The 22,288-nt window shown below is 36.6% G+C and overlaps 1 protein-coding gene across 3 annotated transcripts in view; it reads left to right on the top strand.

The window, feature by feature from the left end:
- CENPI (centromere protein I) overlaps positions 1–22,288 on the top strand; it is a 65,193-nt gene that overhangs the window by 37,008 nt on the left and 5,897 nt on the right. For all 3 annotated transcript variants that reach the window (XM_025874773.2, XM_073889953.1, XM_073889952.1), the window contains exons 16-19: positions 678–813; positions 1,712–1,836; positions 3,441–3,489; positions 3,623–3,841. In XM_025874773.2, the coding sequence (XP_025730558.1) occupies positions 678–813; positions 1,712–1,836; positions 3,441–3,489; positions 3,623–3,841 (529 nt within the window). The remainder of the gene's footprint in view (positions 1–677; positions 814–1,711; positions 1,837–3,440; positions 3,490–3,622; positions 3,842–22,288) is intronic.

A 22,288-nucleotide genomic window follows, 5' to 3' on the forward strand; every position in this document is an offset into this window, starting at 1 on the left:
CTGTTCTTTATTTCTTGTGCATAACCATTGTTGACTACCTGGATCAGAGGGTAAAGCTATGAAATCACATTTCTAGGTCTTTTCCTAATCCACTCAACAGTGGATTGAAGGACAGGGGTGAGTAGATGGATGAATTGAACCAGTTATACCCATGTGTGATTTAAAGAGACACAGTTCATTGATTTGGGAAGAATATGAAATATCCACATTTGGTTTTTAGTGGAAGATAGAAAGATGCCAAAAATTTTTCTACTTTAGTTTTAGGATTGAATTGAATTCCAGTTAAAGTGAAAATATTTTTAATAGCATTTCAGCTCAGGAATTCAGGTAAAATTAGGTCTTGATTTGTATACTCAGAAACTAATTTGCTAAATGCTATGGTTCTTGGACACTGTTAATATTATCTAAAGTCTTTCTGGAGCATAATCCTTTATTTCTCTGGTATTTAGTAGAATGGTTGCCGAGGATGTTCTGTGAAATGATCTTAATGATTCTCTGGAGAGCTGTGTAGTTTTATGGTTAATCACTGTGGTTTAAAAAAAGTCAATTATACATTGGAGCACTGATCGTTTTCTGAAATCCTCAGCAACTTTTTGCTATCTATTATTTACCTCTAGCTTGGAAATTGTGAAAACGTTTGCTAATGTGGATCTGAATGTCATGATTTCTTATTGCAGAGAGACAACTTTAGGTGGATCCATGAACTCTGTGTCTGAACTGATTCAGTACGTGGGGCGGCTGTCCACTACTGCAGTGCGCTTGGAAAACAACAGTACTTTCTTACTGCACTTTATTTTGGATTTCTATGAGAAGGTAGTACACATCCCATTTTTTTTCTATTTAGATTTTTGTGATGGCTATCTGCTTTACTGCTCTGTTATTTAAATTTTATGTACAACTCTTAGTTGGGTTTTGACCTTATTAGCATAGTTAAAATAAGCTACTTATTTTGAAGTTAATGATCATATTCTCACCTGAATAACTGACTTTCATAAAGTGGATAAACAAGTGCCTTTTGTGAAGGTTCAGGAACTGTTTCAGTGGACATTCCTTAGAAGAATGCTGACCCTAGACAGAAGCCTGTCTCTAGCATCACTTTTTGCTCATTCATTGTACATCCCAGACCCCTGGCAAAAACAAAACAAAACAAAAAAACACCCTGTTGTTTCTTCAGCTCTCCACTTCCAACTTTCAACCACCTTATTTCTCATAGTACCTATAATTCTGGTCTTCTTTGATTGTTTTATAAACTATTTGATGTGGACAGAAATATTATTCTTGAAGTACCCACTAGTCTCAGTTTTCCTGGCTTCCTCCCTGCACTATTTGTCTTGTGTTATATATTTACGTTGAAGCATGCTCCTTTGTTTTCCAGGTTGACAGCTAACTAATATGATAAATCAGTATTAATGGGACTTAAGGTGAAAGAAGTGCTCCCTTCCCCTTTCTTCCCAACTTGAAGATCTCTTCCCAGAAAAAAATAGAATATTTTAGTAATGACCTTGTAGAAATAATCCTCTATGGCAAGTGTGATGTTTAGTGAGGTACATTTTTAAGCAGGCTTGTGGCTACCTGTTCTATTTATGAATCAGGCAGGCCCAAATCTTAGGTTCTATTATTGCTTATTCTCTATTGCTAATTCTTTGGGTGAACTTGGTTGAGGGCATCTGGGGAATAATCTATATACTGATGTTATCATTCTTCCCAAAAGGTGTGTGACATATATATAAATTACAACCTTCCATTAGTGGTGTTGTTTCCTCTGGGGATCTTCTATTCTGCTCTTCTCAGCCTAGATTCCAGTATCCTGAACCAGCTATGTTATATCATGCACAGGTACAAAGCATTTCTATTGTTTTATAAATGAACACATCATACTTCTATCTTTGTTTTTCAACTGTACAATAAATTATAATTTATAAATACACTATAATAAACTTATTGTATATAATATAATAAAATATTAAATACAATAAGGAACTATTTCCATTTTCTGCCAGAACCTGTGGAAATAAGAAACATGTCTTCCTTTTGGTAATGATCTTCCAATATGGGGCTATTTTAACTGTGTTTTTGAGATATCACTGTGGGGGATATGGATTTAAAAAATTCATAGTTAATGGGAATAAAAGGCACAGCATAGGGAATATAGTCAGCGATATTGTAATAGCATTGTATGGTAACAGATGATAGCCACAGTGAGTGGTGAGCATAGTATAATGTATAGACTTGTCAAATCACTGTGTTGTACACTTGAAACTAATGTAACATTGTATATCTGCTACACTCATTTTTAAAAATTAAAAAATATTCATAGTTAAAGAATCTTGTGCAGTGGTACTGATGCACTCAGCATTGTTCATTCTCATTGCTGTATCTTAAAGAAAAATTAGTCATTTGCTAACAACTGTTTTGGGTCTACATAGCTTCTCTGATAAAAAGAACATCTTTTGGGAGATTAGGGGAGCTATTGCCAATTATATGAAACTAAGTATTATTTCTAATCCCCTCTAGTTTTTCATTTATAGGCTGAAATTACTCTTTTTAGTCCACAAGTGTTATAGACCCTTTTGGCAAAACTTGTAGGATTATGCCAAGGTTAGAATGTTTGTAAACTAATTAATAGTTCCCAGGCAAGAAAAAAACATTTTTTTAAAGATTTTATTTATTTTTTTGTCAGAGAAAGAGAGCACAAGCAGGGGTAGCGGCAGGCAGAGCAGGTAGAGGGAGAAGCAGGCTCTCTGCCCAAGCAAGGAGCCCAACGCGGGACTCGATCCCAGGACCCTGGGATCATGACCTGAGCCAAAGGCAGACGCTTAACTGACTGAGCCACCCAGGCGTCCCAAGAAAAAAACATTTTTAAGTTTCTCCTTTATCCTTTCTACTGTACCTTTTTTCTACATTAAGAAAACATGTTTTAAATCAGTGAGTGCTCTTTTTTTTAAAAGATTTTGTTTATTTGAGAGAGAGAGACAGAAAGCATGAGCAGGGGGAGGGGCGGGACAGAGGAAGAGGGAGAAGCAGACTCCCCCTTGAGTGGGGAGCCCTATGCAGGGCTCAGTTCTAGGACCATGACTTGAGCCGAAGTCAGTTGCTTAACCTACTGAGCCACCCAGGTGCCCCATCAGTTTCTGCTCTTGAACCTCTATTAATTTTTTTATAATGAAACATTAAAAGCATTTCGATCATTGTTTTTTATTTTTCAGGCATAATTTACATACAATCAAGTGCATATCTTAAATGTATAACTTAATGTTTGAGCCTCTATTTTTATTCTTTGAGAAGAGTGTAGCACAGAGGAATAAAAACCTTAACTAGACAGCTGGGTATTGGTGTATGTGGACATCTGCATATATTTACATTTAAAATGTACACTTTTGTTTATGTTTACATTTCAAAAGCATTTAATGTTCAAAATTTCATTCTGTTCTCCCTTTTAGGTATCGTAACAATTTGACTGCTGCCAAGAAAAATGAGTTGGTACAAAAGGTATGGATGGTAAAGCTCTGTGTTAAATCATCAGTGTTTAAAAATTGAGTTTTGGATATATATGATCTACTGGGAATAAGAAGGAAAGGGAGAATAGGTGATAATGAAAATATTTTTTTTTCTTTCCCAATAGACAAAATCAGAGTTCAATTTCAGCAGCAAAACCTATCAAGAATTTAATCACTATTTGACAGCCATGGTTGGTTGCCTGTGGACATCCAGACCTTTCCAGAAAGGATTATATATTGACCCTGAAGTCTTAGAAAAAGCTGGAATAGCAGAGTATAAAAACAGTTTAAATTTAGTTCATCACCCTGCTCTATTGAGTTATGCTGTTTCCTTTCTGCTACAGGTAAGGGCATTTAAAGGATTTTTAAATTTTATATAGGAATATTATAACAGCAGAAATAGGAAATGCCATAAATTTAGTGTGTCTGAATTGTAAGACGTGTTCAGTCATTCCTTTTTAAGTGTCAGCTAGATTTTGGGCATTGTGCTAGGTTCTGGAGATTCAAAGTTAATTTAAGTAAGTTTTTTTTTTAATATTTATTTAATTTACTTTGTATTATTATGTTCAATTAGCCAACATATAGTACATCATTAGTTTTTTTTTTTTTTTTGATGTAGTGTTCCATGATTCATTGTTTATGTATAACACCCAGTGTTCCATTCAATACATGCCCTCTTTGGGGCGCCTGGGTGGCTCAGTGGGTTAAGCCACTGCCTTCGGCTCAGGTCATGATCCTGGGGTCCCGGGATCGAGTCCCGCATCGGGCTCCCTGCTCGGCGGGGAGTCTGCTTCTCCCTCTGACCCTCCTACCGTCTCATGTGCTTTCTCTCTCTCTCATTCTCTCTCTCTCAAATAAATAAATAAAAATCTTTAAAAAAAAAAAATACATGCCCTCTTTAATACCCATCACCAGGCTAACCCATCCCCCCACCCCTTCCCCTCTAGAACCCTCAGTTTGTTTCTCAGAGTCCATAGTCTCTCATGGTTCATCTCCCCCTCCAATTTCCCCCCTTAATTTTTCCCTTCCTACTATTTTTTTTTAACATATAATGTATTGTTTCAGAGGTACAGGTGTGTGATTCAACAGTCTTACACAATTCACAGTGCTCACCATAGCACATACCCTCCCCAATGTCTATCACCCAGCCACCCCATGCCTCCCACCCCCCCACCACTCTTAATTTAAGTAAGTTTCTACCTCCCAAGAGCTTGCTTGGCCTTGTGGCAGACAGACTTGTAAATGTTACTATAATACAGAGAGGTGAAATGAGAAAAGGTACAGTCATGAGAAAGCTCGGGGGAGTGATTATTAGTTCAGTTCTGCTTGGGTAGAGGTGGGACCAGGTAAGAAAAGGCTGTGGAGAAGTGGAAGCTCTCATAAAATTCTTCTAGACATGATGGAAAATGTAGGCTAGATAATATTATAATTAGAGTTGGAGTCTTCACCAAATACTGCTGATTTAATGGATATCAATATGCTCGAAGGGAGTAAATGTGGTCTTCTCAGGACTTTATCATCAGCCCTGTCATTTTCATTCCTTACCATAGTGTTAGGTCTTTGTTACTGCATTCCTTTATCAGTGACTTGAGGAATTCAAATGGTGTGCATATCAAACATGTGGATGACACAACAGGATGGGATTACAAATACAGTGATAGAATCTAGATTCAGAATTCCCTTAACAGATCGGAACATTGAGGAATCAAACAAAATGAAAAAGAAATGTACAGATTGGGGGAGATATTCATTGAATAATTGCTTAATGTGTGCATGCACTGAACCAGGCACTGTGGTGAACAAGACACATCTGGGTGTTGTCCTCATAAAGCTTATAGTCTAGTTGGGGAGGCAGTCGTTAAATAGACTTAGATATCTTAGAATAAAGAATGATGAGTAATACAGGGAAAGTACAGAGGAAAATGAAAAAATGTACAGGGGTGCTTACTTGATTCAGGCTTTACAGAAGTGATGCTAATCACAGCTTTGAATGATGAGCATGATCTTGTCAAGATAGGAGCAGTATTTGAACAAAAATGCAAAGATAGAGCAGGGGACAGTAGATTTTTTCTGTTAGAGGGCTAGATGGTAAGTATTTTAGGCTTTGTAAGCCATGTTGTCTCTGTTGAGACTATTCAACCTTGCCAGTGTAGTGTGAAAGTAGCCGTAGACAGTGGATAAACAAATGAATGGAGTTGTGTGCTAATGAAAGTTTATTTACAGAAACAGGTATTGGGTTGGATGCGAGCCATGGGCTATGGTTTGCTGGCCCCTATTTAGAGCTTGTCATGTTTGAGGAACTTAAGTAGAATTGTAGGGTTTGAGCAGGGGTTCTACCCTAACAGAAGTACCCAGGGTGCTTTTCCAAAGTATACATCCTTGATTGTTCCCACCCTGAGACTCTGATTTAATAACGCTAGGGTGACATCCAGAATCTCCTTTTTTAATATAATTATTCTGATACACAGCAAGGGTTGAGAACCACTGGGCGAGCCAGTAGCATGACAGGAGATGAGGTCTTGAAATGTAGTCAGGGACCAGATGGTGAAAAAAGTATTATGTAGGCCTTCAAAAACATATTGATTGATTTCAGTATCTGAATAAAAATTACGTTTTTAAGTACATAGAGGGATTTCAGAGCTGTAGAGTTTAGTGATTTTCTGATATTCTTTCTTCTTTTTCTCACCTTCATAACTTGTCTGATTTATCATATATATAAAAACTTGTTTCAAATTAATAGTATTTATATTACTATTAATGAGAGTACTGGATGAAATTTGAAATAATTTTAGTTCTTTTTGCCTCTGGACTAAATCCTACTAAAACTGTACAGTGCATATACTACATTTTATATATATTTTGATATATTGGTTTCAGTTTCTTTTCATGCTTTAGAGGTTGCTTTTTAAAATTTAATTTCAGGGGCACCTGGGTGGCTCAGTCGGTTGGGCGGCTGCCTTCGGCTCAGGTCATGATCCTGGGGTCCTGGGATCGAGCCCCACGTCTGGCTCCCTGCTCGGCAGGGAGCCTGCTTCTCCCTCTCCCTCTGCCTGCCACTCTGCTTACTTGTGCTTTCTCTCTATCTCTCTGCCAAATAAATAAATAAAAATCTTTAAAAAAAATAAAATAAAATTTAATTTCATTCCTAGAATATGTAAAGCATTTACCTGATTCCAAATTCTGAACTATAGAAATCTCGCTTCCATCCTTGTCTCCTTTTCTCTTCTTTGTCTGTAGGTAGCCATTTTTATTGCTTCTTGTTTTTCCCATCTAGTGTTTCCTTTCTTTAAACTTAGTAAGCATTGTTTGGGGCACCTGGGTGGCTCAGTTAAACGTCTGCCTTTGGCTCGGGTCATGATCCTGGTGTCCTGGGATCGAATCCCACATCGGGCTCCCCTGCTCTGCAGGGAGCCTGCTTCTCCCTCTCCCTCTGCTGCTCCCCCTGATTGTGCTCTCTCTCTCTCTGTCAAATAAATAAAAATCTTTAAAAAATAAACTTAGTAAGCATTGTTTTGTAATCTGTGTCTGATAATTCCAGTATCAGAAGTTTTCATGTGTATCTGTTGCCTCTTTTCTGCTGCTGCTTCCTCATGTTGCTTGATTTCTTTGTGTGTCTGGTTATCTTTGGCCATGTGCTGGATACCTGGAATATTATTTGTAGAAGGAATCCGAAGATTAGAGTGAGATCTTCCTAGAGAGAACTTTCATTTACTTTCTACAGGTACCTAGGAGTACTCTTTGTGTGGGACTACCCTAATCCAAGTTCTATGCCTAAGGTTCCTTGGATCATAGGTGGATAGACTGCCGGCCTGTGAGAAGGCTAATTTACTTCTGGTGAACTCTTACCTTGAAGGTATAGCCTTTTGGGTTTCCAGTGTAAAGTGGGGGTTGGTTTATAAGAGTTCCCACTTTTGGCAAACCCTGTGCTTTGACTTTAGTTACCTTAGTCCTTTGAAGCTGTGGAAGTGCAGCTCAGTTTTGCAGCTGATTCCTCTGGACTGGCAAATTGGTAAAAGCCAAGAGTGACTTTGAGAATTAGGTTTACCCATTTGGGTTCTCATCTTCTAGATATTGGCTTACCTTACCATAGATTTTGGCTTTCCTTACCATAGAGTTAGGTCTTTTTTACAAATTTTTTTTTTTTTGTGTTGTAGATTTCAAACATACACAAGTACAGAGAATAGTACAATAAACCCCCACATACCCATCACCCAGCTCAGTCTCTACTCCCACCCAGTTTTACTACCCAATTATTTTGAAGCAAATACCAAAGGTTATACAATTTTGCTGTAAATGCTTCATTATATACCTATAAAAGATAGGGGCACTTTTTAAAAATTTGTCTTTTTAAAACAGCTTCATTAAGATACAATTCAAATACAATACAATTCACACATTTAAAGTATACAGTTCAGTGGCTTTTAATGTATTCACAGAGCTGTGCATCATCATAATATATTTTATAATATTATCCCAAAAAGAAACCCTTAAAACCCTTAGCTGCCACTCCTGTCTCCCCATTCCTCACCCCCATCCTGGCAAATACTAATCTATTTTTTATATCTGTGCAGAGTCACTTATTCTGGAAATTCATCAAAATGAACTCATACAATACATATTATTTTGTGACTGGCTTCTTTCACTTAGCATAATGTTTTCAAGGTTCATCTATGGCATAGCATGTACCATTACTTCATTTGTTTTTATTGCCAAATAATATTTTTTAGTACAGATGTGCTTCATTTTGCTTATCCATCAGTTGAGGGACTTTGGGGTTATTTCCACTTTTTGGCTATTATGAATGATGCTTCTATAAAGATTTGTGTACAAAGTTTTGTGTGAACATGTTTTCCTTTCTCTTGGGTATATACTTAGGCATGAGAATGCTGGATTATATGGTACCTCTTTGTTTAACTATTGGAGGAACTTCCAGACTGTTTTCCAAAGTAGCTGCGCCATTTTACATTACTACCAATAGTGTGTTTCCAAAGTAGCTGCACCATTTTACATTACTACCAATAGTGTGTGAGGGTTCCATTTTCCCCATATCTTCCCCAAGACTTGTTATTCTGTTTTTTTTTTTTTATTCTAGCCATCCTAGAGGGTGTGATGTAGTAACTTACTGTGGTTTCAGTTTTCATTTCCCTGATAGCTGTTTATGTTCAGCATCTTTTTATGTGCTTATTGCCCATTGCCCATTATATATTTTCTTTTTTTTTTTTAAAGATTTTATTTATTTGAGAGAGAGAGAGAGAATGAGAGATAGAAAGCACGAGAGGGAAGAGGGTCAGAGGGAGAAGCAGACTCCCCGCTGAGCAGGAAGCCCGACGTGGGACTCGATCCTGGGACTCCAGGATCATGACCTGAGCCGAAGGCAGTCGCTTAACCAACTGAGCCACCCAGGCGCCCCATTATATATTTTCTTTGGAGAAATGTCTGTTTAGACCCTTTGCCCATTTTTATTTTTATTTATTTTTTAAAAAGATTATTTATTTGAGAGAGACAGAGAGAGAGAACACGAGCAGGGTGAGGGGCAGAGGGACTAGCAGACTCCCTGCTGAGCAGGGAGCCCAATGTGGGGCTTGATCCTGGGACTCCAGGATTGTGACCTGAGCCAAAGGCAGATGCTTAACCGACTGAGCCACCCAGCCACCCCAAGACCCTTTGCCCATTTTTAAAATAGGTTATTTGTCTTATTGTTACTGACTCATTGAGAGTCATTTCTATATTCTGGTTTTAAGTTACTTATCAGATCTATGATTTATAAATGTTTTCTGTGGGCTGTCTTTTCATTTTTTTGTTCATCTCTTGAAAGACAAAAGTTTTTAATTTTGGTGAACTTTTTAATTTATGAATTTTTTTCTTTTGTCTCTTGTGCTTTTTAAAAATGGCTTTCTTTGTCCCTGTTCCCCCAGCCCCTGGCAACCACCATTCTGCTGTTAGCTTCTATGAGTTTGATTATTTTAGATTCAACATGTAAGTGGTATCATGTAGTATTTGTCCTTCCGTCTTTGGCTTATTTCACCTAGTATAATTTCCTTCAGGTTTATCCATGTTCTCATAAATGGCAGGATTTCCTTCTTTTTAAAGGCTGCATAATATTCCATTGTATGTATATACCACATTTTCTTGACACATTCATCTGTTGATGGATATTTAGGTTGCTTCCCTGTCTTGGCTATTGTGAATAATGCTGTAGTGAACATGTGAGTTTAGATTGGTCTTCAAGATCCTAACTTCAATTCCTTTGGATATATACCCAGAAGTGGAATTGCTGGATCATATGGTGTTCTATTTTTAATTTTTTTGAGGACTCTCCATACTGTTTTCCATAGCAGGGCACCAATTTACATTCCCACTTATAGTGTACAAGGGTTCCCTTTTCTCTACATTCTTGCCAACACTTTTTATTGTTTGTTTTTTGATAAAATTAATCTTAACAGGTATAAGGTGATATCTCATTGTGGTTTTGTTTTGCATTTCCCTGATGATTAGTGATGTCGGGCACCTTTTCATGTATCTGCTAGCCATTTCTATGTCTTCTTGGGAGAAATAACTCTTCAGTTCCCTTGCCTATTTCTTAATTGGGTTATTTGGGGTTTTTTGCTGTTGAGTTGTAGGAATCCCTTATGTATTTTGTATATTAACCCTTTATTAGCTTAGTTTGCAAATATTTTTTTCCATTCAGTATGGCTGACTTTTCACTCTGTTGATTTTTTTCTTTTCCTGTATAGAAGCTTTTTAGTTTGATGTTACTCCACTTGTCTATTTTTGCTTTTGTTGTCTGTGCTTTTAGTGTCCTATCCAAGAAATCATTGCCAAGGCCAATGTCCAGAAGCCTTTTCCCTATGTTTTCTTCTAGGAGTTTTACAATTTCGGGTCTTACATCTAAGTCTTTAATCTATTTCAGGTTAATTTTTGTGAGTGGTATAAGGTAGGGGTCCAATTTTGCTCTTTTGCATGTGGATACCCAGTTTTTCTAGCACCATTTATTGAAAATACTCTCCCAGTTTTGTGTTGTTAGCACCCTTGTAATTTCTGAACTCTATTCTGTTCCATTGGTTTGTGTCTGTTTTTATTTAAGTACCATACTGTTTTGATTACTGGGACTTTGTTATATATTTTGAAATCAGGAAGTATGATTTCTCTAGCTTTGTTCTTTCTCAAAATTGTTTCAGCTAATCAGGGTCTTTTATAGTTCCCTATGAATTTCATGATTTTTTTTCTTTCTGTAAAGAATGGCATTGAGAGAGACCCCTGGGTGGCTCAGTCGGTTAAGTGTTTGCCTTCGGCTCAGGTCATGACCCCAAGGTGTGGGATCGAGTTCCACATCAGGCTCCTTGCTTGGCGGAGAGCCTGCTTCTCCCTCTGCCTACTGCTCCCCCCTGCTTGTGGTCTTTCTCTCTCTGACAAGTAAATAAATAAAAGATTTTATTTATTTATTTGACAGAGACATAGCGAGAGAGGGAACACAAGTAGGGGAAGTGGGAGAGGGAGAAGCAGGCTTCCCACTGAGCGGGGAGCCCGATGCGGGGCTCCATCCCAGGACCCTGGGGTCATGACCTGAGCCGAAGGCAAGACGCTTAACAACTGAGCCACCCAGGCACCCCAATGAATAAAATCTTTTTTTAAAAAAGAATGCCATTGGGATTTTGATAGGGATTGCATTGAATCTGTACTGTTGCTTTAGCTATACTATGGATATTTTACCAATATTAATTTTCTGAATCCATGAACATGGGATGGCTTTAAATTTTTTGCATATATTTTAATTTCTTTTACTGGTGTTTTATAGTTTCTCAGTGTATAAGTCATTCATCTCCTTTGGTTACATTTATTCCTAAGTATTTCATTCTCTTTAAAACTGTAAATAGGATTTTAATTTCCTTTTTGAAGATTTTATTTATTTATTTATTTGAGAGGGAGAGCATGAGCAGGGGGAGGAGCCTGGGGGGGGAGAGAGAGGGGCAAGGAATCCCAAGCAGACTCCACACTGAACATGAAACCCAACATGGGGCTCTATCTCATGACCCTGAGATCATGACCTCAGCTAAAACCAAGAGTTGGATGCTTAACCACCTGAGCCACCCAGGTGCCCCTCTTAATTTCCTTTGTGGATAATTGGTAGTTAGTGTATTGCTTGTGCTTTTTATGTCATAGCTCAGAAATCACTGCCTAACCCAAAATCATGAGTTTATTCCTATGTTTTGTGTAAGAGGTTTACAGTTTTAGCTCTTATATTTAGATTTTTTTATCTGTTTTGTGTTAATTTTTGTATAGGATGTGATATAGGTATCTAACTCGATTTTTTTACATGTGGCTTGTCAGTTTTCCCAACACCATTTGTTGAAAGATTATTCTTTTTGTATTAAAATATCTTGGAACCCTCAAAATCAATTGATCATAGATGTATGGATTTATTTTTGGACTCTCAATTCTTTTCCATTGATCTGTGTCTATCCTTACACCAGTACAAAAATGTCTTGATTGTAGCTTTGAAATCAGGAAATATGGAACCTCCAGCTTTGTTCTTTTCCAAGATTGTTTTGGTTATTCTTGTTCCCTTGAAATTCCATATGATTTTTAGAATTAGCTTGCCAGCTTCTACAAAGAACCACCTGGGATTCTGATAGGTAATCCCTAGATCAATTTGGATAGTATTGCCATCTTAACAATGTTGTCTTCTGGTCTGTGAACATAGAATGTCTTTCCAATTATTTAGGTCCCCTTTAGTTTTTGTCAACAATGTTTTATAGTTTTCATAGTGTAAGTTTTATACTTCTTTTGTTAAATTTATTCCTGATTATTTTAGTTTTTTGATGTTATTATAAATGGAATTGTTTTCTTTTTTTGAGTATAGTTGACACACAATTTTATGTTAGTTTCAGTTGTACAACATAGTGATTCATCGAATTTATACATTATGCTATGTTCACCATGAGTGTAGCTACTATCTGTCCCATTACATGGCTATTACAATATCATTGACTATATTCCTTATGCTGGGTCTTTTATTCACATGACTTACTCCTTTCATAACTGGAAGCCTATATCCCCCACATCCCTTCACCTAATTTGTCCAACCCCCCACCGCCTCCCCTTTGGCAGCTATCAGTTCTCTGTATTTATAGGTCTGATTCTGCTTATTGTTTATTCATTTGTTGTATTTGTTTTCTGCTTTGTTTTTTTTAGGTACCACTTATGAGTGAAATCATATGGTATTTGTCTTTCTCAGACTGACTTATTTCACTTAGCATTATACCCTCTAGAGTCATCCATGTTATTGCAAATGGCACAATCTCATTCGTCTTTTATGGCTGAGTAATATTGCAGCGTGTGTGAGATGTGTGAGAGATATCTATCTATATATACATTTATCTATCTATCTATATACACATACACACGTATGTATCCCATATCTTCTTTATCCATTCATCTGTGGATAGACATTTGGATTGCTTCCATATCGAGGCAATTGTAAATAATGCTGCAATAAACATAGGGGTGCATATATCTTTTCAAATTAGTATTTTTTTTTTTTAAGAAATTTAACTGTCTGCTGAAGTTTCTTTTTTTTTTTTTTAGATTTTTATTTATTTATTTAATTGACAGAGAGAGAGACACACAGCAAGAGAGGGAACACAAGCAGGGGGAGTGGGAGAGGGAGAAGCAGGCTTCCCGCGGAGCGGGGAACCCGATGTGGGGCTCGATCCCAGGACTCTGGGATCATGACCTGAGCCGAAGGCAGTCGCTTAACCAACTGAGCCACCCAGGCACCCCTCAAATTAGTATTTCTTTGTAAGTACCCAGTAGAGGAATTACTGGATAATGTGGTGATTCTGTTTTTAGTTTTTTGAGGAACTTACATACTGCTTTACACAGTGGCTGCACCAGCTTGTATATCCACCAACAGTGTACAAAGGTTTTCTTTTTTCCACATCCTTGCCAACATTTATTTCTTGTCTTTTTGGTTTTAGCCATTCCGACAGGTGTAAGGTGATATCCCATTGTGGTTTTGATTTGCATTTCCCTGATAAAGAGGGATGTTGAACATCTTTTCATGTGTCTGTTGACCATCTATATGTCTTTGGAGAAATATCTATTCATGTCCTCTGCCCATTTTTAAATTGGATTATTTCTGTTTTTGGTGTCGAGTTGTATAGGTTCTTCATACATTTTGGATACTAACCCCTTATCAGCTATATTATTTATAAATATCTTCTCCTGTTTAGTTAGGTTGCCTTTTTGTTTTGTTGAAGGTTTCCTTTACTGTTCAAAAGCTTTTTATTTTGACATAGCCCAATAGTTTATTTTTTAATTTAATTTAATTTTTTTAAAGATTTTATTTATTTATTTATTTGAGAGAGAGAGAGAGAGCATGAGCCAGCTTGGTGGGGAGAGGGAGAAGCTGATTCCCCTTTGAGCCGGGAGCCAGATGCAGGGCTCGATTCTGGCACCCTGAGATCATGACCTGAGTTGAAGGCAGATACTTAAGCTACTGAGCCACCCAAGTGCCCCCAAATAGTTTATTTTTGCTTTTGTTTCCCTTGCCTTAGGAGACCTATCTAGAAAAATGTTGCTATCACCAATGTCAGAGAAATTACCTATGTTTTCTACTAGGGTTTTTATGGTTTTAAGTCTCACATTTTGGTCTTTAATTCATTCTGAGTTTATTTTTCTATATGGTAAGAAAGTGGTCCAGTTTGATTCTTTTGCATGTAGCTGTCCAGTTTTCCCAGCACCATTTGTTGAAGAGAATGTCTTCCTCATTGTATAATCTTGCCTCCTTTGTCATAGATTAATTGACCATATAATCATGGGTATATTTCTGGACTCTATTCCATTGATCTATGTGTCTGTTTTTGTGCCAGTACCATACATTTTGATTACTACAGCTTTGTAGTATATCTTGAAATCTGGAATTGTGATACCTCTAGCTTTGTTTTTCTTTTTCAAGATTGCTTTGGCTACTCTGGGTCTGTTGTGGTTCCATATAAATTTTAGGATTATTTGTTCTAGTTCCATTAAAAATTGCTGTTGGTATTTTGATGGGGATTGCATTAAATCTGTAGATTCCTGTAGGTAGTATAGACATTTTTAAAAAATAAATTTATTTATTTATTTGTTTCAGAGTTAGAATTTAGTGATTCATCAGTTGCATATAACACCCAGTGCTCATTACGTCAAGTGCCCTCCTTAATGCCCATCACCCAATCATCCCTTCCCCTCACCCACCTCCCCTCCAGCAACCCTCTATTTGTTTTCTAGAGTTAAGCGTCTCTTATGGTTTGCCTCCCTATTTTCATCTTATTTTATTTTTCCTTCCCTTCCCCTATGTTCATCTGTTTGATTTCTTAAATTCCACATATGTATGAAATCATATGGTATTTGTCTTTCTCTGACTTATTTCACTTAGCATAATAACCTCTACTTCTATCCACGTCATTGCAAATGGCAAGATTTCATTCTTTTTGATGGCTGAGTAATATTCTTTGTGTGTGTGTGTGTGTGTGTGTGTGTGTGTGTGTGTGTGTGTGTATGTATCACATCTTTTTTATCCATTCATCTGTTGATGGACATCTGGGCTCTTTCCTGGTAGTATAGACATTTTAACATTTGTTCTTCCAGTCCATGAACATGGAATGTTTTTCCATTTCTTTGTGTTATCTTCAATTTCTTTCATCAGTGTTTTATAGTTTTCAGAATATAGGTCTTTCCCCTCTTTGGTTAAATTTATTCCTAGGTATTTTATTCTTTTTGGTGCAGTTATAAATGGTGTTGCTTTCTTAATTTCTCTTTCTGCTACTTCATTATTGGTGAATAGAAATGCAACGAATTTCTGTATATTAATTTTGTATCCTGTGACCTATGGTATCCTATGACTGACTGAATTCATTTATCAGTCCTAGTAGTTTTTTGGTGAAGTCTTTAGGGTTTTCTGTATATAGTTTCATGTCATCTGCAAATAGTGAATGATCATTTTAATGTATTGTTGTATGCAGTTTGCTCATATTTTGTGGAGGATTTTTGCCATCTGTGTACATTAGGGATATTGGTCTGAAGTTTTATTTTTTTGTGGCATCTTTGTATGGTTTTGGTATCAGGGTAATGCTGGCCTTGTAGAATGTATTTGGAAGCTTTCCTTGCTCTTATATTTTTTTGGAATAATATGAGGAGAATAGGTATTAAGTCTTCTTTAAAAGTTTGGTAGAATTCAGGGCACCTGGGTAGCTCAGTCAGTTAAGCATCCAACTCTCAGTTTCGGCTCAGGTCGTGATCTTGTAGTCGTGAGATCAGCCCCGTGACAGGCTCCATGCTAAGCACAGAGTCTGCTTGGAATTCTCTCTCTCTCTCTGCCCCTCTCCCTGCTCTCTCAAGTACATAAATAAATTGTTATTTTTTAATTTTTTAAAGATTTTATTTGACAAGGAGAGAAAGCAAGAGAGAGAGCGCTAAGCAGGGGGAGCAGCAGGCAGAGGGAGTAGGAGAAGCAGGCTCCGCACTGAGCAAGGAGCCTGACTCGGGGCTCGATCCCAGGACTCTGGGATCATGACCTGAGCCGAAGGCAGATGCTTAACTGACTGGGCCACCCAGGCGCCCCTATAAATAAATCTTTAAAAAAACAAGTTGGTAGAATTCACTTGTGAATCCTTCTGGTCCTGGATTTTTATTTTTTGGTAGTTTTTTTTTTAATTACCAATTCAGTTCTGTTACTTGTAATTGGTCTGTTCAGATTTTCTATTTCTTCCTGGTTCAGTTTTGGAAAATTGTATGTTTCTAGGTATTTATCCATTTTTCTAGGTTGTCCACTTTTTTGGCATCTAAGTTTTCATAGTTATTCTCTTATAATCTTTTGTATTTCTGTGGTGTTATTACTGTAATTTCTCTCATTTCTGATTTTATTTATTTGGGTCCTTTCTCTTTTTCTTGATGAGTCTGGTAAGGGTTTATCAATTTTGTTTATATTTTCAAAGAACCAACTCTTAGTTTCATTGATTTTTTTTTCTTTTTTTACTCTCAGTGTCATTTATTTCTGCTTTTATCTCTATTATTTCCTTTCCTCTACTCTCCTTGGGATTTGTTTGCTCTTCTTTTTCTCGTTTTTTTAGGTATAAGGTTAGATTGTTTTTTGAGCTTTTTCTTGTTCTTGAGGTGGGCCTGTATGGCTATACATTTCCCTCTTAGATGTACTTTCACTGTGTCACAACAATTTTGGAATGTTGTGTTTTCATTTTCATTTGTCTCTGTGTCTTTTTTATTTCTTCGATTGCTTCATTGCCCCATTGGTTGTTTAATATCATGTTGTTTAGTCTGCATGTGTTTGTGTTTTCTCCAGTTTTTTTCCTTGTGATTTTTTTCTAGTTTCATACCATTGTGATTGGAAAAGGAGCATGATGTGATTTTGGTCTTCTTAAATTTATTGAGGCTTGTTTTGTGGCCTAACGTGTGATCTGCCCTGCTGAATGTTCCATGTGCACTAGAAAAGAATGTGTATTCTGTTATTTTTGGCTAGAATATCCTGTGTATATCTATTATGTCCATCTGGTCCAATGTGTCACTCAAAGGCATTGTTTTAGAATTGTTTTCTTAATTTCATGTTCAGATTGCTCATTAATGCTGTATAGAAATGCAGTTGATTTGTGTATATTGATCTTACATCCTGAATCCTTGTTGAACTCATTTTTTTTGTTAAACTCATTTTTTAATTTTTACAGCTTTTCATTGGATCCCTTAGGATTTTCTGTACACAACATTATGTTTTCTGCAAACAGATAATTTTATTTCCTCCTTTAAAATCTAAATCTTTTGTTTTTTTTTTCTTGCCTAACTAATTCCATTCCCTGGAACCTCAGGTACAATTAATGTTGAAGAAAAGTGGCAAGAATGGACAAGTTTGTTTTGTTTTTTTTCTTGATTATTGGGGAAATAATTTCATTTTTCTGCAGTGTGATACTCGGAATTTCCATGGATGCCCCTTATCAGGTTGAGGAACTGCCTTTCTATTTTTAGTTCCTTGAGTGTTTTTATCTCAACAGTGTTGAATTTTGTGAAATGCTCTTTTCTTTATCTACAAATGTGATCATGTGGTTCCTACCCTTTCTTCTGTTGATAATGTTAATCTGCTAAATCCCACTTGGTCATGGAGAACAATCCCTTTTAGATATTGCCAGATTTGGTTTCTCGATAGCTTGTGGATGATAAGGGATATTGATATTTCCTTGTATGTCTTTGTCTGGTTTTGGTTTCAGGTTAATTCTGGCCTCTTAGAATAAGTTAGGAAGTATTCTTTCTCCTACTGTTTGGAAAAGTTTGTGAAGGATTGGCATTAATTCTTCTTTAAATATCTGATAGATTTTACCAGTGAAGCCATCTGGTCATGGGATTTTATTAGTGGGAAGATTTTAAATTTCTAGCCAACCTTTTGTTATAGTTCTATTCAGCTGTTCAGTTTCTTCTTGGGTCATGCTCAACATTTAGTTGTTTATCTAGAATTTGTTTCATATACTTTATCTAATTTATTGATGTACCTTATGATACTTTTATTTCTGTAAAGTTGGTAGTGATTTTCCCCTTTATTCCTGATTTTAGTGATTTGAATTTTCTCTTTTTTGTGTGTATTTAGCCTAGCTAGTTTGTCAATATTGCTGACCTTTTCAAAGAACCGGTTTCGTTTCATTACTTCTCTACTTAATAATTTTTTTAATTTTAATTGTAATTAAAAACACATAACATAAAATTTACCATCTAATGACATTAAATACATTTACATTGTTGTGCTACCATTACTACTGTCCATCCTCAGAACTCTTTTCATCTTGTAAAACTGAAACTCTACCTATTAAACAATAACTCCCTATTCCCTCCTCCCCATAGCCCTTTGTAGCCTTCATCCTATTTTTAGTCTGAGTTTGAGTCTACTCTAGGTACCTCATATAAGTGGAATCATACAGTGTTTGTCCTTTTATAAATAGCTTACTTCACTTAGCATGTCTTCAAGGTTCATCCCTAATATAGCATGTGTACAAATATCCTTCCTTTTTTAAGGCTGAATAATATTTCACTGTATGTATATATGACATTCTGTTTATCTGTTCGTCCTTTTTTTAAATCTCAATCCCTCTTTATTTAATTTTTTTCATTTTAGTATAGTTGACACACAATGTTACATTAGTTTCAGTTGTACAACATAGTGATTCAACTTCTCTATACATTATGCTATGTTCATCACAAGTGTAGCTACCATGTGTCACCATACAATGCTATTACAATACCATTGATTATATTCCCTATGCTGTACCTTTTATTTCCGTGATTCATTCATTTCATAACTGGAAGCCTGTATATCCCGGCTCCCCACCACTCCCCACCACTCCCGGCACCCTACCCCCATTTTGCTTATCTGTCTTACCCCCTTCCCTCTGGCAGCCATCAGTTCTCTGTCTTTATAGATCTAAATCTGCTTTTTGTTCGTTTATTCATTTGTTTGGTTTTTTTAGATACCACATGAGTGAAATCATACAGTATTTGTTTTTCTAAGTCTGATTTATTTCATTTAGCATAATACCCTCTAGGTCCACCCATGTCTGTTTTATCTTTTGATGAATACTTGGATTACTTCTCATTTTTGGTTCTTGAAAATAATGCTGCTATGAATATGGGTATAGAATTATCTGTTCAAGTCCTTGCTTTTCAGTTCTTTCGGTTATATACCCAGGAGTAGAATTGCTGAATCATATGGTAATTCTATTTATACTTTTTTGAAGAAACACTTGTACTGTTTTCTATAAGTGTTCCCATATTGAGTTTATATTCATATCAGCAGGGCAAAGGGGTTCCAATTTCTCCATGTCCTCACCAGCACTTCTTATTTTTTTTTTTTTTTAGTAGTCATCCTGTGGATGTGAGGTGGTATCTCATGGTTTTGATTCTCATTTCCCTAATGATTAGTGATGTAGAGCATCTTTTCATTTGCTCATTGGTCATGTGTATATCTTTGGAGAATGTCTATTCAAGTCCTTCGCCCATTTTTTCAAATCAGGTTGTTTTTTTGTTGTTGAGTTGTAGGAGTTGTTTATATAAAAAGTCTTGGGGTGCCTGGGTAGCTCAGTTGGTTAAGCATCTGCCTTCGGCTCAGGTCATGATCCCAGGGTTCTGGGATCAAGTCCTGCATCAGGCTCCCTGCTCCACGGGGAGCCTGCTTCTCCTTCTGCCTCTCTCTCTCTCTTTCTCTCTCTCTCTGTCTCTCATGAATAAATAAATAAAATCTTTAAATAAAAAGTCTTGATAATTACCCCTTATCAGGTAAGTGATTTACAAATATTCTCCCCCATTCCATAGATTGCCTTTTCATTCTGTTAATTATATCCGTTGATGTGTAGAAGATTTTAAGTTTAAGGTAGTCTTATGTTTTTTTTTTCTGTTTTTGCTTTTGTTTCCTGTGTTTTTGGTGTCATATCCAAGAAATCATTGCACAGTCCGAGTCATAAAGCTTTTCTCCTGTTTTCTTCGAGGGATTTTATAGTTTTTTAAGTCTTATGTTTAGTTTTTTTTTTAATATTTTATTTATTTATTTGACAGAGACAGACACAGCGAGAGAGGGAACACAAGCAGGGGGAGTGGGAGAAGGAGAAGCAGGCTTCCTGCTGAGTAGGGACCCTGATGCAGGGCTCGATCCCAGGACCCTGGGATCATGACCTGAGCTGAAGGCTGATGATTATTAACCGACTGAGCCACCCAGGTGTTCCTGTTTTTCTATTTTTTATTTCATTTATTTCTTGCTCTAATCATTATTATTTATGATTGACTCTTGTACAACACAGGTTTGAACTGCATGGATCCACTTCATGCAGATTTTTTTTAATAAATACAGTATAGTACTGTAAATGTATTTTCCTTATGATTTTTATAACTTTAAATTCAATTAGCCAACATAGTACATCATTAGTTTCAGATGTAGTGTTCAGTAATTCATCAGTTACGTGTAACACCCAGTGCTCATCACATAATTTGCTCCTTCTTTTCACTACATCTGTATCTTTGGGGTAAATACCCAGTAGTGCAGTTGCTTTGTCATAGGGTAGTTCTATTTTTAACCTCCTGAGGAGCCTCCATACTGTTTGCCAGAGTGGCTGTACCAGCTTGCATTCCCACCCACAGTGTAAGAGGGGTCCCCTTTCTCCGCATCTGCACCAACATTTGTTGTTTCCTGTCTTGTTAATTTTAGCCACTCTAACTAAATTTTGAATTTTGGTAACATTTTCTTTTCTCTAGCTTACTCTATTGTAAGAATACAGTATATAATGCATATAAAATATGTGCTGATCGATTGTTTATGTTATTGGCCAGGCTTATGGTCAACAGGCTGTCAGCTAAGTTTTGGGGGAGCCAAAGTTATACACAGATTTTTGACTGCACCAGGGTTGGCACCCCTAACCGCATGTAATTCAGGGGTCACCTGTACTTTCTTCTTACTTTGGGTTTAGTTTGCTTTTCTGTTTCTAGTTTCTTAAGGCAGTAGGTTAGATTATTGAATTGAGATCTTCCTTCAGAGACTTTAAATGCTGGGTTTTTAAAAATAGTCTTTGCCAAATTTTCTCATTTTCCGGGGAGTGGGTCCACAGAACTCATCTCATCCTGGAAGTGGACCTCTATATGGACACTTTTTATCATAAAGGAACCACATTCAGTTTCTTGAATATCCTTCTAGAGAGATACTGCATATTTCTGTGTAAATAATCTTTTACAACACTATATACCATATTTACTTTTCTGCCTCTTGAATTTTTGACTTAATATCTAGGCTTTTGTTTCATTTTTGTACGTAAAGGCCACCTCATTCTTTTTGATGTCTCCATGGTATTCCATCATATGAATCCATATTAAAGTTAAGCATGTAAGTTGAACATTTAAGTTGTTTCTAGTTCTTTTATGAAATTATACTCTAGTGAATATTCATAAACCGTATACATCATTTCATATATAAGTGTGTCTGTGGATAAAATTGCTCTAAATGGAATTGTTTTCATAGTGTATATCTTTTTTTATTTTGTTGGGTATCATTAAATTTTAGGTTTTAGGGGCACCGGGATGGCTCAGTTGGTTAAGCGTCTGCCTTTGGCTTGGGTCATGATCCCGGGGTCCTGGGATCAAGCCCCATGTCAGACTCCCTGCTCAGCGGGAGTCTGCTTCTCCACCCCCCCGCCCCTCCCTGTGCTCATGCTCGCTCTCCTTCTCTCTCTCAAGTAAATAAAAATCTTTTAAAAAACAGATTTTAGCTTTTAGTAGAAGTTATATGAATTTACATTATTGCTAACAATGAATGGTTTGTTGGTTTCTCCATACCCTGTCAAATGGTTGCATCTAGTTCTTATTTGGTAAAACTTGTAATGAATTATAGATAGGGTAGGATTGATTTTCATAAGTGAAATAATTTTTTCTTCTAGACTGTGTGTGTTAGAAGACTCAGTCTCTAAAGTAGTAAATATTATCAACTTGAACATAGGTAAGCAAGCTCATTTTGGAGGATCAGGAATTGATTGATATATTCTTTTAAATCAGAAAACAGTTTTTAAAATGTTTAAGGAAGGTTGGTTCTGACTAGAAGGTTTAAATTCTAGTAGCGTAGAGCACATTTGGCAAAATGTAAAACTGCCATTTTTATAACTGATGATGTTTCTATATGGTTCTGAAAATACTGGGTTTTTAATGTCAAGTTGTGTTTTAAAAGAGTGCCTTTTGAGCCCTTGTCACCAGCTAACTGCTCACTAAGTATCTTACCTTCAAGATGGTAA

The sequence above is a fragment of the Callorhinus ursinus genome, unplaced genomic scaffold (genome assembly GCF_003265705.2).
Source record: "Callorhinus ursinus isolate GAN/ISIS: 27379988/994484 unplaced genomic scaffold, GSC_fseal_2.0 scaffold124, whole genome shotgun sequence".
Classification (NCBI taxonomy): domain Eukaryota; kingdom Metazoa; phylum Chordata; class Mammalia; order Carnivora; family Otariidae; genus Callorhinus; species Callorhinus ursinus.